This window comes from Somniosus microcephalus, chromosome 5 (genome assembly GCF_052327205.1).
Source record: "Somniosus microcephalus isolate GS21.2 chromosome 5, FLI_Smic_1.0, whole genome shotgun sequence".
NCBI classification, from domain to species: domain Eukaryota; kingdom Metazoa; phylum Chordata; class Chondrichthyes; order Squaliformes; family Somniosidae; genus Somniosus; species Somniosus microcephalus.
Window position 1 is genome coordinate 235631139 of NC_140991.1, and position 24972 is coordinate 235656110.

A 24972-nucleotide genomic window follows, 5' to 3' on the forward strand; every position below is an offset into this window, starting at 1 on the left:
GCCTCCTAATCCTGCAGGAGGGAAGAATGTGATAAAAATGCTAACTTCCGGGAAGTTATGTCATCACTTCCTGTGAACTATGAACTGTGAACTATGAACTGTGTACATACCTCACTTCCTGTCATATGTCACTTCCTGTTGGACTGGTATAAATACTGGTCTGTTCAGTATTGTAAGAGGCTTCTACCAGAGGCATGGTAAAGACCTCTCTTGTATATAGTGTGTTTATAAGTTACTTAAAGCTTACTTTAAAGTTACTTGATGGTAAGTCTCCTTTTTCTTACATCAGTGAGCATGCAGGTACAGCAAGCAATTAGGAAGGCAAATGTCATGTTGGCCTTTATTGCAAGGGGGTTGCAGTACAAGAGTAAGAAAGTCTTGCTACAATTGTACAGGGTTTTGGTGAGACCACACCTGGAGTATTCTGCACAGTTTGGTCATCTTATCTGAGAAATGATATACTTGCCTGCGAGGCGGTGCAACAAAGGTTCACTGAATTGATTCCTGGGATGAGAGGCTTGTCCTATGAGGAGAGATTGAGTAGATTGGGCCAATACTCTCTGGAGTTTAGCAGAATGAGAAGTCATCAGATTGAAACATATAGGGGGGAAAATTCAGTTGGTTGCGCCTCCCGTTAGTGCCTTAAGAGGGCGCTAACGGGACGCAAACCAAATAGCGCCCAGGCACAGCACTGCCCACGCCTCCCGCAAAATTCAGTGGGTGGTTAGTGGTGGCGCTATCCAGTAGCGCCCTGCGGCGCTGCGCCGCTGGCGATGACGTCATTGGCATGCGCAGCACCCCGCTCACGCCGCGGCCACGATCTTCGGGAGTGCCCCCTGACTTACCACCAGACGCTATGTCCGACGGGGTCAGGGGGGTGTACCTGCGGCCGGGGAGGCGCAATTTAAAGGCGAGGTGCGGGGCGGCCATTTTTGTTGCTGGCCACCTGCCAGCACCTGCCTGCGCACCCGTCCCAGACTTCCTTAAATGCCCCCCCCCCGTGGAGTGCTGGCTGCGCTCCAAGAGCCCGGCACTTCTCTTGAGTGCCGGGCTCTTTTGCCTGCACTCCCGATCCCCGGGGGCCCAGCTGGGCCCCAGGTCGAGCTGCACAAGGCCCCTCCCCTTTAAGAAGGGGAGGAAGGCCTGCAATACCGCGGCATGACATGCCACAGCGGCACATAACACCGCAATATTGACTCACAGCGCCCCAAGAGGGATGCGTGGTGATTCCAGTAGCACCCCGCTTCCCTCTTGGGGCATAACCACTCAATTTCCAGCGCGGGGATGCTAACTTTTCTGGGGCACTACTTTTAGCGCCCCGGCGAAGTTAACACCCCAGTTGGGGTGCTACTCAATTTTTAGCCCATAAGATTCTGAGGGGGATTGACAGGGTAAATGCTGAGAGGTTGTTTCCCCTGGCTGGAGAGTCTAAAACAAGGGGGCATAGTCTCAGGATAAGGGATAGGCCATTTAAGACTGCGATGAGGAGGAATTTCTCCATTCAGAGGGTTATGAATCTTTGGAATTCTCTACCCCAAAGAGCTATGGATGCTGAATCATTGAGTATATTCAAGGCTGAGATAGATAGATTTTTGGACTCATGGGGAATTGTGGGAGAAAACGTATTAAACATTAAGGCATGCTGGGATACTTGACCACTTTACTAATTGAACAAAGGACACTAAACTAGTTAAAACTAAAAGAACTGCTGACTGCCATAATGAAGTCAAGCTGACCTTTTGGCTTAGGACATCTGGTGATAAAATGTGAACATGTTAATCTGTTTCTTGAGAACAATGGAACCTATGAAACCATATGTTGAAATGTAATGTAAGCTAATCACATGAAGTTGTTTACCTTGCTGTATAACTATGAGTGCTGTACATTAGTAATTTAGAGTGCTGGTGGGCAGTAGGGACTGCTGCAGACTCTCCATGATATCACGTAATAAATTCCTAAAGCGAACCTCGAAGTCTCCGTCTGATAATTAATTTCCTCGACAGAATTTGGCGTAGTCGGCAGGATCCCTAACAACGGGATCCAAAAGAACTAAGAAGGTCTAAGTTGGGTATAGCGTCGACCTTGTATATCACTTGGCCCACTTAGGCTCCAATTAGACAAAGGGAATTTAAAAAGGGACTCTCCTAAAAATAAAAGGAAAGTGCCCGGTGCCTCCCAGCTGAAAGGGGGAGAGCACCTAGTGCGTCCCAGCTGAAAGGGGGACGGCGCGCGGATGTCTAGTTATCCGGCCGGTGACTCATGCTGAGCCAAGAAGCCCATCAGGCTGAGGCAAGGCTGCTGAGAAGAGAGAAAAGACTATGGCACCGAATTAAGTAGCTACAAAGAAAATAAAGGGTTGACTTCGAGATTCGCGGATGGAAAAACCGGTGAGCGCTCATTGTATTTTGTGTATATAAAATAACCCGCGGTTGTATAACCAGTAAGTTTAAAACTAAGTTACAGGAGTAAGGAGAAGATGGGAAATAACGGCAGTCGAGCGGATTCGTCCGAGCCTGCCAAGAAAGGAGCCCGAGGCAAGGTAGAACAGGAGGCTGCAAATGGTAAAATCAAGATATGTAAAAGAACGAATGACAGAATAATAAAGCTCGTGCAACATTGAAAAAAGGTAGGAGATCCCATCGTTCCACCGGGATCGCCAACCGATACTGTAATAAAAGAAACAGGAGACGATCGGTATGCGGTAACTTTTAGTAGTGATCTGTATGGCTGGTCGGGTGGAGATTGGCCTTATGGGGGAAGTTTTAAAATACCTTTAATAAAAGAATGGGAAGAAATTACTAGAAATGAAGGAGGGGATCCTGAGTGGGATACCCCCTATATGTTATGGTGCTTTGCTAGGTGGATGGAAGTAGCAAAAAGACACCAACCCCCAAAGAAGAAGGGGAAACAGGAAGAGGCAGAGGCTAGTCAGAAAAAGGAAGAGGTGCTGCCTAAGGCTCCTGTTGTGGGAATGTATCCCCGAACCCCAGCGGGCGATCCGGTTGAGATGGGGGAAGAGTTAAATAATTTACTAATGATAGCGGCTGCTCTAAGACAGCAACCGGCACGATTTCCGGCGCCGCCTCCATACAATCCAGCAGGTCTAGCGGCACCACAGCCAGTTGTACCCCTACCAGGGGCACAGCCTGGAGCTCCACCCCCACCCGCAGATGAACCCGTAATTGAACCTCCTCCTCCAGCAGAGGCACTCGGAGCAGGAGCTGCTGCACTGCCTGGTAGTAATGTACAGGACATACCCTCACGTAACGGACCTACAACTAGGTCACAAACACAACCTGACACTACTACCCATCAACTTCCTCGAGTCATGATAGGAGAGGTGGCAGTGTTAAAACCATGGTCCCCAGCGGAAGCTAGAGCTATGATAGCCGAGGCACCAGACCCCTTAAAGAAGCCCACTGCCTTTCATAATTGGCTAGAACAAATATGTACCATTTACAGCCCCCTTCCTGGGGATGTGCTAATGCTGCTAAAATGTGCATATGGGTCCTCATGGTCGACCCTAAGGGACGGATTTGCTGTTCCCCCGGGAGAAAATGGAGATTGGCGACAAGATGATGTACAACTGGACCAGGGAAATGAGTCTTTTGCTCACTGGTTAGAACATAGAGGTAAAGAGGCTATAATGAGAGGAGTCAAGAAGCATAGTGACATAGGAGAAGTTACTCGATGTCTGCAAAGAAAGGAGGAGACAATTCCTGATTTTGTAGCTCGATTTAAAAGCAAGTGGGAGGAACATGCGGGAGTTCCGTTAGCAGACAATGGACCTTTGGCAGTACAAACACTGCTAAACTGCATGTTACCCTTTCAAGCTCAAGCCTTTAAAATGATTAATCTAAATTGGCAGACTCAGTCATGGGCGGACGTAGTTACTGCTCTGGTAAATATGGATAGGAAATAGCCATTTGGACCTTTTGGTCGATACCGGTGCAACAATGTCCTCTGTACCCCCCTCCGTGGGTATACCCGCCAGTCAATTTAACGTTGTAAGCATGGGAGTAGCCGGTATCCCTATGTTAGAACCCCTCTCCAAACCTACCGAAATTCAAGTGCACAGGCAATCCGTCACAGACACCCTCATAATTTCTCAGACCGCCCCTCTCCCTATGTTGGGAAGACAGGCTTTATGTAAATTGGGAGCAGTTATATACTGCACTCGAGACGGCATGTTCATGGAACTGCCTCAAATACAAACTCATCAGCTAATGAATTTAATGATAGAGGAAAAGCAAGTAGAAGGAGCCCCCATTTTGTACTGCTGGCAGCTGAATAGCAATCCTTATGGCCAATTGGTAAAAAATGTATACCAAGCCTTGCAGGAATTGGAAGATCCTCAGGGGCAGTATTTACAATATCTAATTGAAACCAGTAGAGAAAAGAAAGGGACCCATTGTACGGCATGGTACACGCATAAAGAAACACCCAATTATCAAGAATTGGTTTGCTCATACCTAAACCAGCCAGAATTGCTGCAGATTTCACCTTATTTATTCTTTGGAGATAAAGGCCTGGGAATGTTGGTTCACCATAAAAATCAGCAATATACCTGGACCAGGTTGCCCCAGGGGTATACTGAAAGTCCTGTGGTGTATGCGGCAGCGGTTAAAAATGGCTTGGAGGAATGTCAGTTATCGGATCAGTCCACCTTAATCCAATACGCAGATGACCTTTTGGTTGCCTCCCGAATGGGGCCAGACTGCCAAGAAGATACTATAAAATTGCTCCAGCATCTGGCTAGCAGGGGACACAGGGTGTCCTCCGAGAAGTTGCAGTTTTGCCAAACATCCGTCCAGTATTTGGGTTTTCAGTTGGAGTATGGACAGCGAAGATTGGGACTGGAAAGAATAAGAGCAGTGGATAAAGTGCTGATCCCGCGAACAAACAAGGACATTTTGTCGTTTCTGGGAATGGTGGGTTATTGTAGACAATGGATATATGACTACAGAGAAATGGATGTGGTCTTACGATCAGCTACGCTGCAGACAGAGCCCCCCATAGTTGAATGGACGCCAGAATGAGATAAGGCATTCAGTGATCTTAAAAAAGCTATGGTCAGTGCTCCCGCGTTAGGACTACCTAAGTATAATAAGCCTTTTCAGTTATACGTCAATGAAAGAGAAGGCTTTGCAACAGGAGTATTGGCACAAGAACATGGGGGAGGAAAAAGGCCTGTAGCATATTACTCTGTAGCCTTACCAGCCGTAGTGAGAGGCATGCCAGCCTGCTTACGAGCCGTTGCTGCAACCGCCACAATAGTGGAAAAATCCATCCCTATTGTGCTTGATCACCCTTGTGTGGTAATTGTTCCCCACGCAGTGCTGCTATTATTAAATTCGGCAGCTACTCAGCACTTTACGGCGGCAAGAAGGGCTGGGTATGAGATAATCCTCTTGTCACACTCTAATTATACCTACCAGCGATCACCAGCTGTCAACCCGGCGACCTTTGTGCCAATACAAACAGAACATCCAGGTGAACCAGAACACGACTGCTTGTTAACTGTTGAAGCCACCACTACACCCAGGCCAGATTTGCTAAGTGATCCTATTGATAATCCTGACTTGATCCTCTTCACGGATGGTTCTTCGCATCGACCCAGTGATGATCAACTATTAGCAGGTTATGCGGTGGTGACTCCTCATGAATTATTGGAAGCTTATGCGTTGCCACCTGGCACATCTGCACAAGCAGCTGAACTATATGCATTAACCAGAGCCTGTATTTTGGCTAAAGATCAAAGTGTCAATATCTATACTGACTCCCATTATGCATTTGGGGTAGTGCATGATTTTGGACAATTATGGAAAAACAGAGGTTTTATTACATCCTCAGGAAAATCTATTAAGCATGCGCAAATGGTGTTAAATTTGTTGGAGGCTATTCAGTTGCCAAGTAAAATTGCAGTACTAAAATGTGAGGCCCACACCATGGCAGGTGATGAAGTCTCATGTGGAAATAGGTTTGCTGATAGTGTGGCTAAAGAGGTCGCACTGAGGCAGGCCCCACAGCTTCAAGCCGCCAAAAATACCGTTAGTAACTTTCCACCAGAACTTCCTAGTAGCATTGATGCTGATCTACTACGACAGGCCCAAAGTCAGGCAACAGTCCAAGAAAAACGTACTTGGAGTAAGGCAGGTTGCTATCAAGATCATGATATATGGATGCATCCTGATGGCCGAGTGGTTTGCCCACGAAGCTTGTTTTTGCCCCTGTCTCGCCTGGCACATGGACAGGCTCACATGGGCAAAGGAGGGATGGCACATGCATTGTCCCAACAATGGTATGCACCAGGAATAACGGTAACAATTGAAAAAGTTGCCAGAACGTGTTTAGTATGTCAGCAGAACAATAGAGGGAAATCGCCCGCAAATTTTGATCACCTACCCCAACCAGAGCTGCCCTTTGAGAATCTACAGATAGATTTTGTACATATGCCCGCAGTAAAAGGATTTATGTACATACTGGTAATAGTAGATATGTTCTCCAGATGGGTAGAGGCATACCCCACTAGGAGGGATGATGCCAGAACAGTGGTAAGCATTCTGCTAAAAGAAATAATACCTAGATTTGGAATACCTATGGGAATAAACAGTGACAGAGGAACTCATTTCACCAGCAAACTGATAAAAAACTTAACTGAAGCCCTTGGATTTCAATGGAAATTGCACATACCTTACCAGCCACAATCCTCAGGAATAGTGGAAAGAGTGAATGGGGAAATCAAGGCCGCCCTAACCAAAGTATGCCAGCAAAATGGGTTGCAATGGTCGGATGCCGTGCCAGTAGTAATGTATGCCCTGAGAAATCAGAAAAATAGAAACACAGGTCTGACACCACATGAGATCTTGATGGGCCGGCCTATGACAACAGGCACACGCCCACCCATGACTCCAGAGAAGGTGGCATTAATTTGGAATGATGAAAAATCATTAAAATATGCTCAGGCCATGTGTGAAACAGCAGGAAGAATACATGAGAAAGTGAGACAGGCCCAGACGCGTCCCACAGAGGGAAACATGCACCCCTTTAAACCCGGAGATCAAGTTTATGTGAAAGCGCTAAATAAAGAATCTTTTTCTCCTAGGTGGAAAGGACCATATTTGGTGCTGCTTACAACTCAAACAGCTCTCAAATTGAAAGAAAAACCTGATTGGGTACACGCTACAAGGTGCAAGTTGCATCATCCGGAGGAAACACCGGAGGTGGAGTATAAACATACTGCACCAGACACCACTTCAGAAACGGGAAAAGATCCGTGCCCACCATAATTTGGCACTCCATGGAAGGACTGATTACTTTCGGATTGCTATATATGTTTATATTTAATGCTGTATAACAATAATTAGGAAAATTTAAAGATTTCTAGGATAAATCAGGAAATATGTTAAACCAGATGATAATAATCGGCCTATGTGCAATAAGGACAGCCGCCTGGACCATCCTGCCTACTGAAAAAACAGAATGGGCGGGCCAGTTAGGATGGAAGAGGAGAGACAGTAACCAATTGCAGGGAACTTACACTTGTAACAATGGCACCATTTGTGTAATTGCTAATTGGACGATTAATTGCGAAGCCTGTGGGATGTTCGAAATGAAATCTGGGATGGGTAAAATAGTATTTAGCCAAGGATCGAATATAACTCTAAGTATAAAATGGGAAAAAGGAGTGAACATAAGTTGTAGGATAGAGAATGACGCTGACATACTAAACAATTATACTAAATTATGGAAATGGTATAAAAATGACACAAGAACCGGAGACATGGAACAACCGATATATTTGAAAGACGGTCAGGCGTACGGATGCGTGAATGCAACTCTTATAGAAGGAAGACCCCACTGGTATGGGGAAACATTCTTTGCAAAGAAAACGAAACAGATAGAAAGTCCTATGGACCATTTGCAAAGATTGCATTCTACCTGTACCCCGGTCTTGATCTCCCCATATACTCTAAATTTGACAGTACAGGTACAATATGAGGATAAAAAAGATACTGGATGTAATATTACTACTTGATGCGCCATCAATTACTCAAAAGACTGAAGTTGAGCGAGTAACAATCAGGCTTTTATTAACTAAAGAATGAAGGTCTTGTCTCGAGTGGTCGACCCGTCCAGAATACTAAGGGACTGGGAGGTAGTCACTTATATACCTGGAATAGTGGGAGGAGTCAGCCGAGGCATGTCCAGACCTGTACCTAGTGGAATACACATACAGACACAGACAGGTATGACAGTAGTAGGAAAAAAACCCTAGGCACCTCTTCAGAGCTTTTAGGCAGTGGGGCAGTGGGAGTTCCATAAGGGGACGCATCCGGTCCGGGTCGGGACCGATGACCCCGTGTTCTACAACACAGCCAAGGATGGCGAGGCGGTCTGTGCGGAATATGCACTTCTCCTTGTTATATGTCAGGTTCAGGAGTTGGGCGGTGCGGAGGAATTTCTCGAGGTTTGCGTCATGGTCCTGCAAGTCATGGCCGCAGATGGTCACATTATCTAGGTAAGGGAAAGTGGCCTGCAGCTCGTTTTGATCGACCATCCGGTCCATCTCCCTTTGGAAGACGGAGACCCCGTTGGTAACGCCGAAGGGAACCCTAAGGAAGTGATAGAGGCGGCCGTTTGCCTCAAAAGCAGTATACTGGCGGTCTTCAGGGCTGATGGGGAGCTGGTGGTACGCTGATTTCAGGTCAATGGTCGAAAAGACGCGGTACTGCGCGATCTGGTTGACCATGTCAGCTATGCGGGGGAGTGGGTAGGCGTCCAGCAGGGTGTAGCGGTTTATTGTTTGGCTGTAGTCGATGACCAGGCGTTGTTTCTCGCCGGTCTTAACGACCACAACCTGGGCTCGCCAGGGGCTGGAGCTGCCCTCAATAATCCCCTCCTTCAGGAGCCGTTCCACTTCGGTTTTGATGAAAACCCTGTCCCCGGCACTGTATCGCCTGCTCTTTGTGGCGATGGGCTTACAGTCGGGGGTGAGGTTAGCAAACAGTGGGGGGGGTGGGACTCTGAGTGTGGAGAGGTTGCATCTAGTGCGCGGCGGGCAATTTGGAGGCTGCTGGCTGCGGACTGTGAGTGGGGGGAGGGGGCCACCGTACGCCATCGTAACGCTTTTGAGGTGGCACTGGAAATCCAACCCCAGTAGAACGGCAGCGCAGAGGTCGGGCAGGACCAGGAGTTTAAAATTATTGAACACAGTCCCGTCTACTACTAGTGTCACCACGCAGTAGCCGCCAATGTCCGCTGACTGGGACTCGGAGGCCATAGAAATCCGCTGGTGCGCAGGCAGGACTGGGAGAGAGCAATGCCGCACCGTGTCGGGGTGGATGAAGCTCTCTGTGCTCCCGGAGTCAAAAAGGCAGTTTATTGCATGGCCGTTTACCTTAACGTCCATTTTGGACCGAGCTAGCTGGTGCGGTCTCGTTTGGTCCAGCGTCACAGAGGCCAGCGTAGGGGTCGGTGTGTCGCTGCGAGTATCAGATGGGGGGGGGTTGGCGGTCTGCTGCATCCCGGCTGGTGTCCAAGATGGCGGCGCCCATGATTCCCATGTGGCTGGAGTCGTCCAAGATGGCTGCTGCTGCGGTGGTTCGCACATGGCTGGGGAGGCCCAAGATGGCGGCTCGCACGGCCCACACGCGGCGCTGCTGGCGTTCGGGGTGGCTTTGGCCTTGCAGACGCTGGTGTAGTGTCCCTTTTTCCCGCAGCCCGAGCAGGTTGCATTCTTCGCCGGGCAGCGCGCTCTGGGGTGTTTGGCCTGGCCACAGAAGTAGCATTTCTGGCCTTGGGATACTGCTGTCTGGCTTTGGGACACTGCTGCGGTAGTTGGGCCGTTGTTGGGCTGTGGCTGGGGTGGCACGGTGCTATGGGGCTGTCCTACCGTGTCCCAGGTTGTCGTTCCCCGCGGCGTCCACGGTGCAGAGGAGTAGGCATCCATGCCCCGGAAGGCTGCGTCCAGCGTTAGTGCGATGTCGGAGGCTTTGTCGAGGGTGAGGTCACTCTGCTCCAGCAGTCGCTGTCGGGTGTAGTTGGACCTGTGGCCCGCTACGAAGGCATCCCGGATCAGTTCCTCCGTGTACTTAGTGGGCGTTACCGCCTTACACCCACAGGCCCGGCCAAGCACGGACAGTGCTTGGAGGTATTCCTCAGTCGATTCCCCAGGTTGTTGCTTGCGACTCCCCAGAAGGTGCCTAGCATATACTTCGTTCACAGGGCGCGTGTACTGGGTCTTGAGGAGCTGGAGGGCGGCTGTGTACGAGGTCGCGTCCCGGATGACTGAGTACACTCGGTGGTTCACCTTGGAGATCAGGACAGACAGTTTGTCCGCATCCGTTTCGACCGCAGTGGAGGCAGTCAGGAATGTCTCGAAGCACGTGAGCCAGTGAGCAAACTTGGTGGAAGCGTCCGCTTCCCGACTGTCCAGGTCCAGGCATGCTGGTGTGAGGATCTACTCCATTATAAAAAATTTAGTTAATAAAATTGATGCGCCATCAATTACTCAAAAGACTGAAGTTGAGCGAGTAACAATCAGGCTTTTATTAACTAAAGAATGAAGGTCTTGTCTCGAGTGGTCGACCCGTCCAGAATACTAAGGGACTGGGAGGTAGTCACTTATATACCTGGAATAGTGGGAGGAGTCAGCCGAGGCATGTCCAGACCTGTACCTAGTGGAATACACATACAGACACAGACAGGTATGACAGTGGTTTACCACACTACTATACAAGCCAAATTGAATAAGAGAGTTAGGCCTAGAAATTAATTGACGCCACTTTTGGGGCGCTAAAGTGGGGCGTCCGCTAAAGTTTGCGGCCGCCGCCAAATGTAGGCCACTTCTCCGATATTCATTAGCTTCGCCCTACTAGTTCGGGCGAGCGCTAAAACTGCTGTTGGACGCCTCTCTTTGGGCGCTAAGCCGGAGGTGGTGCTCGATAGCGCCGAGGCCGGGCGCAGCGCAGGTGTGGCCATCTCGTGACTGACAGCAGACACCCTGGCGCCGGCCAGCTCTTAAGGGGGAAGGGTCGACTGGCCTGCTGCCACGCCCTGGATAGTGGAGCCCTCCAGCTAGGCCTGAACACTGCTGCTGGACCCAAATAGCGCCTGAAGACATGGAGAAGGCCCGTGAACGTGCGCAGCGCTTCTCAGAGCGTGATCTGAGTGTGCTGCTTGCTGCTGTGGAGAAGAGGCGCCATGTTTTGTACCCGGACAATGGCAAGAAGGCGACGGTCCGCGTCTACAGGAGAGCCTGGAGGCATGTCGCCAGCAAGCTGTCAGCCAACAGCGACGTCCCCAGGACCGGTGCCCAATGCCGCAAAAAGTTAAATGACCTCACACGCATTGTCAGGGTGAGTACCCTTTCCAATGACCTCCTCATCCTTGCATGTGCACCTCACATTATGGGCAAAGGGACCTGAAAGCTCTAATGGCCAGCCTTCATCCAGCAGCTATGGCACAGGCATGAGCATCAATTGCACATTCTGCACTGAACACACTGGCCAAGCTATTCCACCATGGGAGGCAGTGCACACAAGATTATGGCGACACACTGGCCAGGCTATTCCACCATGGGAGGCAGTGCACACCAGATCATGGCAACACACTGGCCAGGCTATTCCACCATGGGAGGCAGTGCACACAAGATCACGGCGACACACTGTACTTAGAGGCCGTCCTTTCTCTTGCAGGCCAAGCTGGCGAATAATCGCAAGAGCCGGACTGCGACCGGGGGAGGACGACCCCATATCCAGCCACTCACCGACCTGCAACATCGCGTGGAGCGCCTCATGGGTGGCCGGCTGATTGGGCCCGTTGCATGTGGAGATGCCGACCCTGTTCTGGGAAGCAATGGTAAGGACATCACCTTTTGCACCTCTCTCGTCCCACTTGCGCATCAGATCTACATCCTTTGCCACTGTCCGACCAATGCGCTGAATGCCACCACTCATGCATCCCGCACTGACGCCCTCTCCTCACTCTAAAGCTACTCTTGTGCCTTCCTGCTTTCAGATGGTCAAGAGGAGGTCCCTCAACTTGCCAGTGACAGACCCTCCGAGGAGGAGCAGGAGGAGGAGCAAGAGGAAGGCGGCCCATCAGGGGAACCCTCAGCCGCGGCCACCCAGGCCAATGTAGGGGACACGTCTTCCCTGGAGGGCAGCGTGGCGGAAGTGTCGAAGGGGAAGGGAGCTCCTGGGACCTGCGTGCTGCAGAAAGGCGGGAGTGGGGTGGAAGCTCGGCGGCCTTCTCCCCAGAGGGGGGATGCGTCGGAGGGGAGTCCAATTGCTGGGCCCAGCGGCCTCCAGCAACGCAGGAAGGGTCGGCCAGCTCGGCGGCCTTCTCCCCAGAGGGAGAGTCCGGCCTCCAGTCAGGAGATGCTTTTCGCCGAGGAGATGGAACGCCTCGAAGACTTGTCCGCGGACTCGGAGCGCCGGCACACGGAGCTCATGGTGGCAGTGGCATGGTTGCCTGAGTCCATCGATTCCCTCTCTCGGAGTGTGGCCGAGTTCTGGCCCTTAGAGGCCACCAGTCGGGCGGAATACCGGGCAGATCTTTCAGCGACTGGCCAGGTGATTAGTGGTGCCGTCCAGTCACTGGCTGCTCTGCTGCGGTCAGTGAACAGGTCAACACGGGCACTCACTGCTGCCACACTCGCTGTGTCAGCCAGGCATCGCAGGGCACCCGGCGCGCTGCAGCAGCACATCGGTCTGTCCCTCGGCAGATTGGTGCGTATGCTGCAGTGCTGGCCCGGGCGAGTGCCAGTGTCTCAGGCGACCAGCGAGCGCCTGCCATCCGCCAGCTTGCCGCCATTCCTCCAGCCGCCACTGCCACTCCCCCAGTGGAGCTGCCAGGAGCTGCTGTAGCGACTGATGCTGGCCAGCCACAGCTGCAGCAATCAACAGCCGGCCGCTCGACGCCCAGACCTCGAATAGGCCGACCCCCAAGGGCATCTGCCGTCACGACATGTGCCCCTCAGGAGCCTGCCCCCAGCCTTGCAGCAGGCAATGGCCTTACTTTGAGGCGGAGCAGCAGGGCGGGCAGGGGCCACCCAAAGATGGCCAAGGCATCGCCCTAGCGGGCCAAATAGTCGAATGTGTGGCCATTTGTGTTTGTTTCTTGAGGCCGAGAATTGGATGTTTGTTTTTTGAAGGCCGATGATGTGATGTTTGTTTTGGACGAAGGCCGAGAATGACGGCCATTTTAGTTGCCCTATTTTGTTAATCCTCCCCAGGTTGTGGGAGCGAGTAATGTGTTTGAGTGTTTTTTGGGGGTTTCCTCTGTTTTTGGTTTTCATGTGGGAAGGGCCCAGAGTTTGTACAATAAAGCATTTTATTTATTCACATTGTCCATGTTTGATCTTTGAAGTGTTTGTTGCCTTAACCGGCTGAGGGCTTGCGGAGCGGCTGCAATCATGTTCTATCATTGGCACAAGCCATTCCCTGACAGGGGGCCTAGAAGTGACGTTCAATAAGCCGACGACGGGCGGCCCTTGGACCTTGTGCGTCCCTCCTGGGCTGGTACTCCTCGTCCTCGTCGTCCTCATGCTCCTCCTGCTCCTCCTCCTGAGGTGGTGGTCCAACGTGAGGTGGCAGTGCCTGAGTCCTGCGGATAGCCAGGTTGTGCAGCATGTAGCAAACGATGACGAATTGGGAGACTCGATCCTGCGAATACTGGAGGGCTCCCCCGGAGCGGTCGAGACAGCGGAACCGTTGCTTGAGCACGCCGATTGTTTGTTCTATGAGGCTCCTCGTCGCTTGATGGCTCTCGTTGTATGCCTCTTCAGCAGGGGTCGTGGGCGCGCGGAGCGGGGTCATGAGCCAGGTACACAAAGGATAGCCTTTGTCCCCGATAAGCCATCCTCTTGGGGGAGGCTGTGCCTGGAACATGTCAGCCACAGTTGTCTGTCGCAGGATAAAGGCATCGTGGCTGCTGCCTGGAAAGCGGGCATTGACAGCTAGGATGCGCTGCCTGTGGTCACACACCAGCTGTACATTGAGGGAATGGTAGCCCTTCCGGTTGCGGTAATCCTCGGCATGCTCAAGAGGTGCCCGCAAAGTCACATGCGTGCAGTCAATGGCGCCCTGCACCATGGGGAAGCCCGCTATTCTTGCAAACCCCACTGCACGCTGCTGCTGCTTGTCCAGGGTCATGGGGAAGGAGATGAATTGATGTCTCCTTCTGAAAAGGGCATCGGTCACCTGGCGGATGCAGCAATGCACGGCGAACTGGGAGATGTTAGCGATGTCCCCAGTAGCGGATTGGAAGGAGCCGGAGGCATAGAAGTTGAGAGCCACCGTCACCTTCACTGCCACCGACAGAGACGTCCTGCGCATCAGCTGTGGCTGCAGATCTCTCTGAAGCAGCCGGCAGATGTCTGCAACCATCTCCCTTCAGAATCGCAGCCTCCTAACACACATCGCGGCAGACATGGTCAGATAGGAGGTCTGCTGGCGGTATACCCTGCGTGGGTAAGGCCTCAGTTGGCGACGCCTGTTGCCCCCTCTGCATCTAGCCAGGGCTGCCACTCTCTCACGGCGTCTGTAAGCCCTTCTGGCATAAGGCTGAAATTCAGCGTTACCACCCAATGCAGCCCCCATTATATGCTGGCAAACACTGAGCTCTGAATGAAGGCTAAGATAATTGGTAAGCTCTGGCCTGAGCCAAAAATACCTGTCCAAGTGTTGGTCCAAACCAGTAAACTCTCCTCCTTGGTCTCTGTCCAAAAAACCGTTGCACAAGAGTGAATGCTGCAAAATGGCTGGCCTTTATACTGCTGGGTAAGTGCCCTTTAATTAGCGCTCCCCCCGGCCCGGCTGGCCTGTGTACCGTTCCACTTCACAGTCGCTCGGGACGCCCGGCGCACAATGGACCGGCGCGAGTGAAGTTCCGGTTTGGGGCGCACAAAGGGCGTTGCACTATTAAATGACGTCATGATCTGCGCGCGCAGCAGGGCGCGCGCTAAGACTTTGCGCCGGCGCTAAGTGTGTCCTGAAGTTGGGGAGAGGCGCAGATCGCGCTGCGCCCGGGCAATAAGCGCCTAGCGCTCGAGATCTACTCCCCCTAAGGCGCTAACGGCTGGCGCGCCCAACTGAATTTCTAGGCCTTAGGATCGGGAGAAGGAGAAGGGACTTAGCAGCGGTCTTGGGAGGAGTAGGAACTGGTATGGGAGCCCTTAATGCAATAGATATTGAAACATTGCAGAATAAAATACAGCAAGTAGGAGGGCTGACAGGAGATGCTATAAAATTAAGAAATGCTTGGGACAATGGACTGACAGCAGCGATGGTGTATCAGTGGATATCAGCACAGTGGATATCAGATACAATGAGTTGGAAGCAAGTAAATAAGGTAGAAAAGGAACAAGAGAATGTTGCAAAGGGACAAGAGAAAGTCAATAATCAGACTCAATGTATGTTTAAAGAAATTACCAAGCAGTCACTGAGGGCTGAGCTAGAGCGAGTCGCTATGTCAGGACATGCTCCTAGTTGGATGAGAATTTTCGGATTTGAAGGAAATAATCTAGAAGTAAAACCTGATCGAAGATATACTAAATGTGACCTTAAGGGATGTAATTTTACAATGAAAGTGGTAAATGTGACAAAAGCCAAAACCTGGTGTCAGTTCTTGGTATTGCCCCAACTGTTTGGAGAAAACTTTTGGTATCCCGAATTTCATGGTAAATGGATAGATCAGGGGAATAAGACCCACGATGCCTCGGATTGCCAAGATTGGCCGTTTGGAAAAATATGCCCATTGCCTACCCCTATATATGAACCTTGCTCATTACAACATAGTAGAGGTACATGCATTTGGAATTTGAAACCTTGTAATGATACTACCTTGCATGAGATAGGCCAGAACTATCTGTGTATTAGCAGTGCCTGGCCTATATATGTAGACGGGATTTTGAAAAGGCCCCGTTTAAACACTTGCATAAAAGATGTTTATACTGTGTTTGACCCACATACCAACAAGACATATCAGTTGGGAAAATGGGCTACGGTAATGCAAAGAAGAACTGTATTGGGGATAGAAAATGCCCCCCCTACAGTTAATTTGGCTAATCTGATGAAATTTTTGAAAAACAATGAAAAGATAGCAGAAGCCTTAGCGAAAAGAAGAAGAGATCTGCACCATTTAAAAGCAGTGATGGATTATGATGAGCAAGGTTTGATTCAAATAGCTACGCAAATAACAGGTTTGACGGTACACCACTGGTGGGATGTGTTTAAAGGATGGTCACCTAAAGCATCCGCAGTGTTGGAATTGTTTGTTCACCCGATGGTTATAATTTGTGTAGTGACAGGAGTTTTATTTATATTAATTTGTATAATGTGGATAAGAGTGAGATATCTGTTAGCGCAAACAGTAGAATCAGTAGCATCTGTAAAAAGAGCTACGAAAGTACTAGAGAGAAAGGAAAGAAAAAGAGCAAACCAGGATGACTATGATGAAGAAGATTGTCTAAAAATGCATCCTTTCCCAAAGGGATATTATCCTCCCTGTGAAAACGAACTGAATACAATGCCGTAAAGCAGTGTTGATTAGTAAAGATCAACAAGGAGGGAATTGTGGGAGAAAACGTATTAAACATTAAGGCATGCTGGGATACTTGACCACTTTACTAATTGAACAAAGGACACTAAACTAGTTAAAACTAAAAGAACTGCTGACTGCCATAATGATGTCAAGCTGACCTTTTGGCTTAGGACATCTGGTGATAAAATGTGAACATGTTAATCTGTTTCTTGAGAACAATGGAACCTATGAAACCATATGTTGAAATGTAATGTTTACATTGTTGTAACATTGTTTACCTTGCTGTATAACTATGAGCGCTGTACATTAGTAATTTAGAGTGCTGGTGGGCAGTAGGGACTGCTGCAGACTCTCCGTGATATCACGTAATAAATTCCTAAAGCGAACCTCGAAGTCTCCGCCTGATAATTAATTTCCTCAACAGGAATCAAAGGATATGGAAGGAAAGTGGATTTGAGGTCGAAGAACATCCATGATTTTATTGAATGGCGGAGCAGGTTTAAGGGCTGTATGGCCCACTTCTGTTCCTAGTTCTTATGTTCCTCTTGGCTATTGCCCGGTAGTTATGCCATGGCCTGCAGATATGGTTGGTGTTATATGGGCAGGCCATGACCAGTCTTGCTGTGGTATTTGCTGATTCACTCGCATGCCTTCTTTTCTCTGCTCTTGGGATATGGATGATGCTGCCAAGCCAGTTTTAATTGTTCATCCCCAATTGCCCTGACAGCATTAAAAGTCAACCACATATGTGGAACTGGAGTCACATGTAGGCCAGCCCAAGGGTGACAAGTTCCCTCCCCTGAAGAACATTGGTGAACCAGTTGGGTGTTTTCAACAATCCAGCAGCTTTTATGGTAATTTTCATCAACATGAAATGCTCTATTTAGATGCTTTAAAAACAACACCCATCATTAATTTAAATTTGATGTTGCAACTACAGTCAGCGTTCCAGTATACTTTTGCACAGTGTTCAACTTTTTATAGTACGGCATTAACCTGTCCTACTGATGTGACCAAAAAAGTCTCAAAATAACTAAAAAAATAGAGACAACAAACGAATTTTCAGAAAAATACACAAAATATAAAAAACAAAGGGGGAAAAATGTGGTTGCTTTGCGCCTGCCGTTAGCGCCCTAACAGGGCACTCATGGGGCGCAAAGCAATTAGCGCCCTAACAGGGCACTCATGGGTCACAAAGCAACTAGCGCCCTAACAGGGCACTCATGGGTCGCAAAGCAACTAGCGCCCGGGCGTGGCGGTGTTTGCGCCGCACGCGAAATTGACCAGAAATTTTGCGGCAGCACTAAACACTACCGCCATGATCTCCTGCGCCCACAGATCGTGACATCAGTCAAGCTTGCAACGCCCCGGTAGCGCCCCGGACCAGATATTGAGTGACGCCCCTGCCTTTCTGCCTGCCGCTAGCAATGACAGGTTGAGGGGAATGTTTTGCAGTCGAGAAGGGACTGGGGGAGCGCTATTTAAAGGTGACCACTTCCTGCCTTTTTTAGTGGGCAACATTTTTGCACCACGCATTCTGAGAGAGAGAGAGAGAGACTGCTGGAGAGATGCAATGCTGTGTGAAGGAGTTTTGGGTACTGAGCAGCACTTTGCAGGTTCATTTTGATTTGACCTTCCTTACATCAATTTAGAAGAGACTATGGGGACTGCACTCTGAGCTCTTTCCCTGGGTCTCTCCATTGTTCTTTCCAACAGATTTGATGTACAGGTCTCTCCAGGCGGAGATTCAAGGCTGCAATGAGCAGGCTGTGGATGGAGAGGAAGATCGACTCTCCCCTTTAACAACTGGCCGGCACCAGTGTGTCTGTGTTCCATTGCTGACTGACATCACATGAGCTTCGCCAGCGCTCTGAGGTAGCGCCTCGCTCCTCAAGACAGGTGTGTTGTGCCTGATTTAGCGCTCCAATCACCTCCAGGGGCGATAAAAGCCAAGTTTGCAGTCTGAGGCGATAAATAGCACCAGGCGATAAACTTTGCGCTCGGCCGATAATTGCGCCCCAAACGGGGCGATACCGAATTTCTCCTCCAAAACCTTTCCTAAAAGCAGTACTGAAAAAATGAAAACTCAAAAAATAATTGCAAAATACATCTGCCCCTGAGTTTATATAGAGCTTTTCACATCCTCAGGCTGTCCACAAGCACCTCACAGCTTTTACTTTTGAAATGTGTAGACAAACACAGAAGCCAATTTGCACATAACAAGGTCCTGCAAATAGCAAATAATAAATCACCAGTTTGTTTCTGTTGATGAAAGGATGAATGTTGGTCAGGAAGGGCTCCCTGCTGTTCTTCATAAACTGCCATGGGATTGATTAACATCCATCTGATGCAAGTAGACAAGATGGCACCTCTGACAATAGAAATTAAAATCAGGAGAGATGTAAAACGTGCGGCTGAATGGATATCACCCATTTTACACTATCAGCCAAAGTCAAAATGACCTACATGGAGTTTCAATTAGGCCAACTGCAGACAGACAGGTGAACACACTGTGCTTCATTTAAATTATTTGAACTCATTCTAATATTTATATTAATTTTAGATAGCCTGAAGGCAGACAGTAAGACTGCACTGTGCAGAATGGGTGGATAGGCACAGATATGGATCTGCACCTGATTTCTTTGCTTGCGCATTCTGCAATGGTACCAGCAGCCATGCAGAATGGAAAATATATCCTAGTGTTTCATCAAACAGATTTAAACCCGAAGCAGCTAAGTGGCTACTCTTACAGGCTAGTTCTTTAAGACATTCCCTCTGAAAATAATATAACACATTTAAAATGTTCAGTGCTTTAGATTCATTAAAATATGCAATAAAATCAATCAATCGCAATAAAATCAATCAAACGCAATAAAATCAATCAAATGCAAAGAGGAATTACCAAAAAAAATACTCAGTGAAATTAATACATTGCAAATTAAATTGATTTCAACATTCAAGCCCTTAAGCAGTTATCAAAACAAATAAAACATTTTTTGAAAGGATAAAGTACTCATTGTAACAAGTGATGTCAACGCAATTATTATTTTTTTTAAATTAAAATAAGCTGGTGTATGTGAGTACTTTTAAACAATATGTGGGTAAAACATAGACCTGGTTATCATAGGCCTAGGCAGGCATTAAACAAGTCTTTATTCTCACCATGTCTGGAGAAAACCCATACTTTGTGCTGGACCATACAGGACTCCTTTGGCTCTTGAATGTACGAAGTATGGAACCAACCCAAATCGGCGCAGACACGATGGGCCGAAGGGCCTCTTTCTGTGCTGTAAAACTCTATGAAAACCTGAACCTACTCTGATGGTGGTACTATCATACCGGGATAGTACCAATATTTTGGGACCTATATTAAGAATCTCATTAGTTTTACTGCCAAATTACTGGCAAGTAAAATACTTTGGGACTAATTATCCTGGGGACTTCGCGCCCAAATGTGCCAGATGCTGAACAGGCATTCCGCACTGGAACTGCGCTGCAGTTGTCCTGGCCTCAGAATGGCTGACTTTGGTGGGCCAGACTATAATCGTAGTCTGATCACGCCCCCAGCACAGGCCTGCCCTCTGCAGCAGCCGCAATGGTTGCGGTAGTTAGGGCCTTCTGACTCCTGGTGGAGAACAGCAACCAGAAAGCCAGAGGGGGCAGTCTCGGAGCTTCAGGATTGCTTCGAACGCACTGACTGGGGCATGTTTGCCCATAATGACATCGAGGAATATGCATCCACAGTGCTATTCTACATTAACAGTTGCGTCGAGGTCGTCATGACCCATAAAAATATCAGGACATACCCCAACCAGAAACCCTGGATGAACGGAGAGGTCCGCTCGCTGTTGAAAGCACGCGACGCAGCATTTAAACCTGGCGACGCGGCGGCTTACAGTGCAGCTAGGACCAACCTAAAAAAGGGTATCAGGACTGCCAAAAGGAAACAGACACTGCGGATAGAGGATCATTTCAACAACAACTCGGACCCCCGGCGCATGTGGCAAGGCATCCAGTCCATCACTGGCTACAAGAGCAAAAACACCAGCCCCCCGGTTCGCGATGCCTCCCTTCCGGAGGAGCTCAACAACTTCTACGCTCGCTTCGACAGGGACAACAGGGAGCCGGCTACCAAAGCCTTGCCACCCCCGGAAGACCAGGTGCTCACTCTGTCGACTTCCGACGTAAGGGGTGTTCTACGCGGAGTGAACACACGAAAGGCTGCTGGACCGGATAGCATCCCTGGACGGGTACTCAAGGAATGTGCTGATCAGCTGGCTGATGTCTTCACCACCATCTTCAATCTGTCATTGGCCCAGGCAGTAGTCCCTACATGCTTCAAGACCGCTACCATTATTCCTGTGCCAAAGCAAACGGCTGTGACGTGCCTGAACGACTAATAATAATAATAATTTAACTTTATTGTCATTGTACAATTAGATGAACAACGAAATGTGATCTTGCAAGCTCCCATGAGTCCAGTACAAATAACATTAACATTAACCGTAAATAGCACCGTCCTGGGAGAAGCAAAGCCGCTGCGTCTGTGCGCGCTGCCGTTCCATTTCCACCATTCCTCCTGTCCGACAATCTTCAGCCCAACGCCCGGGCCTGCTCACCAGCCGCCCCTCCCGGGGCTCTTTCCGTGACCTTCTCACCAACCGCCCCTCCTCGGGGCTTCTTCCGTGACCTCCTACACCTGGTCTTCCCTGATGATCACCCCTCCAGGTACTAACCAGGCCTGGCTCTGCTTAGCGTCCAAGCCTTGCCAGTGACCCTGTCCCTAGTCCCAGGAACAGGGCTGTCGCAGTCACACCCATCATAATGAAGTGTTGAGAGAGACTGGTCCTGGCTCACATCAAAGCCAGTGTTCCCGCCTCTCTTGACCAACACCAGTTTGCCTATCGTGCAAACAGATCAACGGAGGATGCAATCACAACTGCTCTACACTCTGCACTGAATCACTTAGATGGTAAAGAGACCTACATCAGAATGCTGTTCATAGACTACAGCTCAGCATTCAACACTATCGTCCCCAACAAGCTGGCCACCAAACTCCACACTCTTGGCTGAACACTTCCCTCTGCAACTGGACCCTGGACTTCCTAACAAACAGACCCCAGTCTGTCAAATTAGGTAACCACACCTCCCCCCCCCCGACCCTGAACACAGGGGCTCCACAAGGATGTGTGCTGAGCCCCCTCCTCTACTCCCTCTTCACCCACGACTGTGTGGCTGTTCATGGTTCCAACACCACCATCAAGTTTGCAGATGATACCACGGTAGTAGGCCAGATCACCAACAATGATGAGTCAGCCTACAGGGAGGAGGTCCAGCATCTCGTGAAGTGGTGCGCCGATAACAACCGGGCCCTTAACATCAAGAAAACCAAAGAAATCATTGTGGACTTCAGGAAGTCTAAAGGCGGAAGTCACACCCCATCCACATCCATGGGGCTGTGGTGGAAAGGGTGGACAGCTTTAAGTTCCTCGGAGTCCACATCACGGAAGACCTCTCCTGGTCCCTCAATACCTCCTCTCTGGTGAAGAAGGCCCAGCAGTGCCTATATTTCCTAAGCAGGCTGAAGGGATGTAACCTGTCACCCCTGATCCTCTTTAACTTTTACCGCTGCACAATAGAGAGCATCCTGACGAACTGTATCACAGTATGGTATGGCAGCTGTAGCTACTATGACCGGAAAGCCCTGCAGCGGGTAGTCAAAACTGCCCAACGCATTACCGGCACCCGGCTACCGACCATAGAGCACATATACCAGAAACGATGTTTACGGAGGTCACGGACCATCATCAAAGACCCTACCCACCCCAGCCACAGTCTGTTCACCCTCCTGCCATCTGGGAGATGCTACAGATGCATTCGCACCCGAACGACCAGATTTAGGAACAGCTTCTTTCCCAGGGCTGTCATCCTACTGAACTCCACAAATAAACTCTAAAGCCTGCACATCTGCCAATGCACTTTATTATGGTTATGTTTATGTTAATGTATTACAAGCCAAATGAATGTTGAATGTTTAAATGTCTTAATCTAAATGTACACTCTCGGGAGCCGCAAGCCTACATTTCGTTGTACTGCACTTGTGCACTAACAATGACAATAAAGTTGATTATGATTAAGTGATCCCTGGCCCAATATCCATAATACAAAAAGACGAGACTTAACACAAGTTTGCTGCTTGCTCCTCTCTAATCCTCAGAATGGAGCCGGGCTGGAAGCAATGGGCAGCACGGTGGCATAGTGGTTAGCACTGTTGCCTCACAGCGCCAGGGACCCGGGTTCGAATCCGGCCTCGGGCGACTGTCTGTGTGGAGTTTGCACATTCTCCCTGTGCTTGCGTGGGTTTCCTCCGGGTGCTCCGGTTTCCTCCCACAGTCCAAAGATGTGCAGGTTAGGTTGATTGGCTATGATAAATTGACCCTTAGTGTTAGGGGGATTAAATACGTGGGGTTACGGGGATAGGGTGGGATATGTGCTGGTGTAGGGGTTACGGGGATCGGGTGGGATATGTGTCGGTGCAGGCTCGATGGGCCGAAATGGTCTCTATCTGCACTGTGGGATTTCTGTGTTTCTGTGTTTCTGTGATGCACTGCCAGCAAAACTACAAGAAAATGAACACTCCCTCCCACCGCATTTACATGGGAACATTTGGCCTATGCCTAGTGCAGGCATAGGCTCAGGTCTGTGCCTTTGGGGAAGCCCCAGAAATCCCATGGCAATGTAAATGAGGCAGGGACCTGGCAGCACGGGTCTCTGCACCCTTTTTCTTGACCTGTGCACTCGAGGTATAAACGTTCCCCAGACATTAATCCCAGGAAAAGGACCCTTATAAATGCAAGTTATTGTTTATTTTGCGATCAACATTGAGTAGTATTAATATCATATTACACATTCCAAAGTACGTTCAACACTACAGTAAATGCTATTGCTAAAAAGAAACTCTTTGGTTAATTTAAGTATTACTATATTACAATTATTCCATAATTTTTCATAACTTTTCTTTTTTTCATTTTGTCATGTTTTGGTTAATTTTCATTTTAAGATGGCATTCATTTTTTCACACAAACAAAGTCACTCCAAGTGAAAGTAAGTATCCAGCTTTTATCTTCTAGTTGATTTGATCAATGCATGGCTTGGTGTGTCTGTTAATTATAAAGACCTGTATGTAGAAGCTCGATAGAAACTGGTCAGAGTTGTAAAGAATACCAAACTGGAAAGGAAAATAATGAGGCAGTCAAATCTGAAGAGGTAACCAAAGACCTACAAAATGAATTGGATAAAATATGTAAGAGTGGGTGGGAAACCAATAGCAGATGAAATTCAATACATCTATATATATAAAACTAGCTGGAGTGCCCGGCGGTGCCGAGGGCTTTTTGAGGGCATGTTGTTGTTGGAAGAGAGAGCGAGAGAGTTGGAAGAGAGAGAGAGACTGAGGGGAGTAGAGAGAGATGGGGGGGAGAGAGAGAGAGAGACGGGGAGAGAGAGAGAGAGAGAGAGAGACTGGGGGAGAGAGAGAGAGGCTGGGGGAGAGAGAGAGGGACTGTGGGGGAGAGAGAGAGAGACTGGGGGGAGAGAGAGAGAGAGACTGTGGAGAGAGAGAGAGAGACAGAGAGAGAAGGAGAGAGAGACAGAGAGAGAGAGGGAGAGAGAGACAGAGGGAGAGAGGGAGAGAGAGACAGAGACAGAGGGAAGGAGAGAGAGAGACAGAGAGGGAAGGAGAGAGAGAGGGAAGGAGGGAAAGGGGTTGGGGGAAAGGGGTGGGGGAAAGGGGGGGGAAGGGGTGGGGGGAAAGGGGTGGGGGAAGGGGTGGGGGGAAAGGGGTGGGGGAAGGGGGGATGGGGAAAGGGGAGAGGGGGAGGTGGGAGGGGGGAATGGGGGGGAAATGGGGGGGAAATGGGGGGGAAGGGGAAGGGGAAGGGGAAGAGAGGGGGTAAGGGGGGAGGGGAAGGGGGGAAGGGGTGGAGGGGGGGAAAGGATATATGTGGGGGGGTGGGAAGGGGGTGTGGGGCGGGAAGGGGGGAAGGGGGTGTGTGGGAGGGGGGAGGGGGTGGGAAGGGGGTGTGGGGAAGGAGGGGGGAAGGGGGAAAAGGGAGGGGGGAGCCAGCAGACCCTCTCCCCTCTGCCAGTGTTGAGAGTTGCACTGCTGGCGGTTGGAGAAGGCTCGGCCCCGGGGCCGTGGGCGCCCGCACTGACATGCCCCAGCCGAGCCCAGCGCCCCGGGCAGCCCGAGCTCCGCAGCCGCCGTTCAGCCGCAGGCCACAAAGCACCCGAGCCCAGCGCCGCCGATGGCTCCACGGAGCTCCGTGCCGCCCCACCAGCCTTTACAAAGATGGCAGCGGTGGCTACGCTCAGCTCAGACCCGCCACGCCCCGTCAGCCTTTACAAAGATGGCGGCGATCGCGG

The 24972-nt window shown here is 49.8% G+C and overlaps 1 protein-coding gene across 1 annotated transcript; it reads left to right on the forward strand.

Moving 5' to 3' along the window:
* Window positions 1-15151: 15151 nt before the first annotated feature.
* Window positions 15152-16789, forward strand: LOC147117607 (uncharacterized). Its single transcript, XM_085987147.1, has one exon. The coding sequence runs from the start codon at window positions 15172-15174 to the stop codon at window positions 16540-16542; it is 1371 nt and encodes a 456-aa protein (XP_085843273.1). The 5' UTR covers window positions 15152-15171; the 3' UTR covers window positions 16543-16789.
* The last annotated feature ends 8183 nt before the right edge of the window (window positions 16790-24972 follow it).

Excerpts from the sequence above, each read along its gene's own strand:
- LOC147117607 (XM_085987147.1), top strand. The coding sequence starts at position 15,172 with ATGGGAGCCCTTAATGCAATAGATATTGAAACATTGCAGAATAAAATA.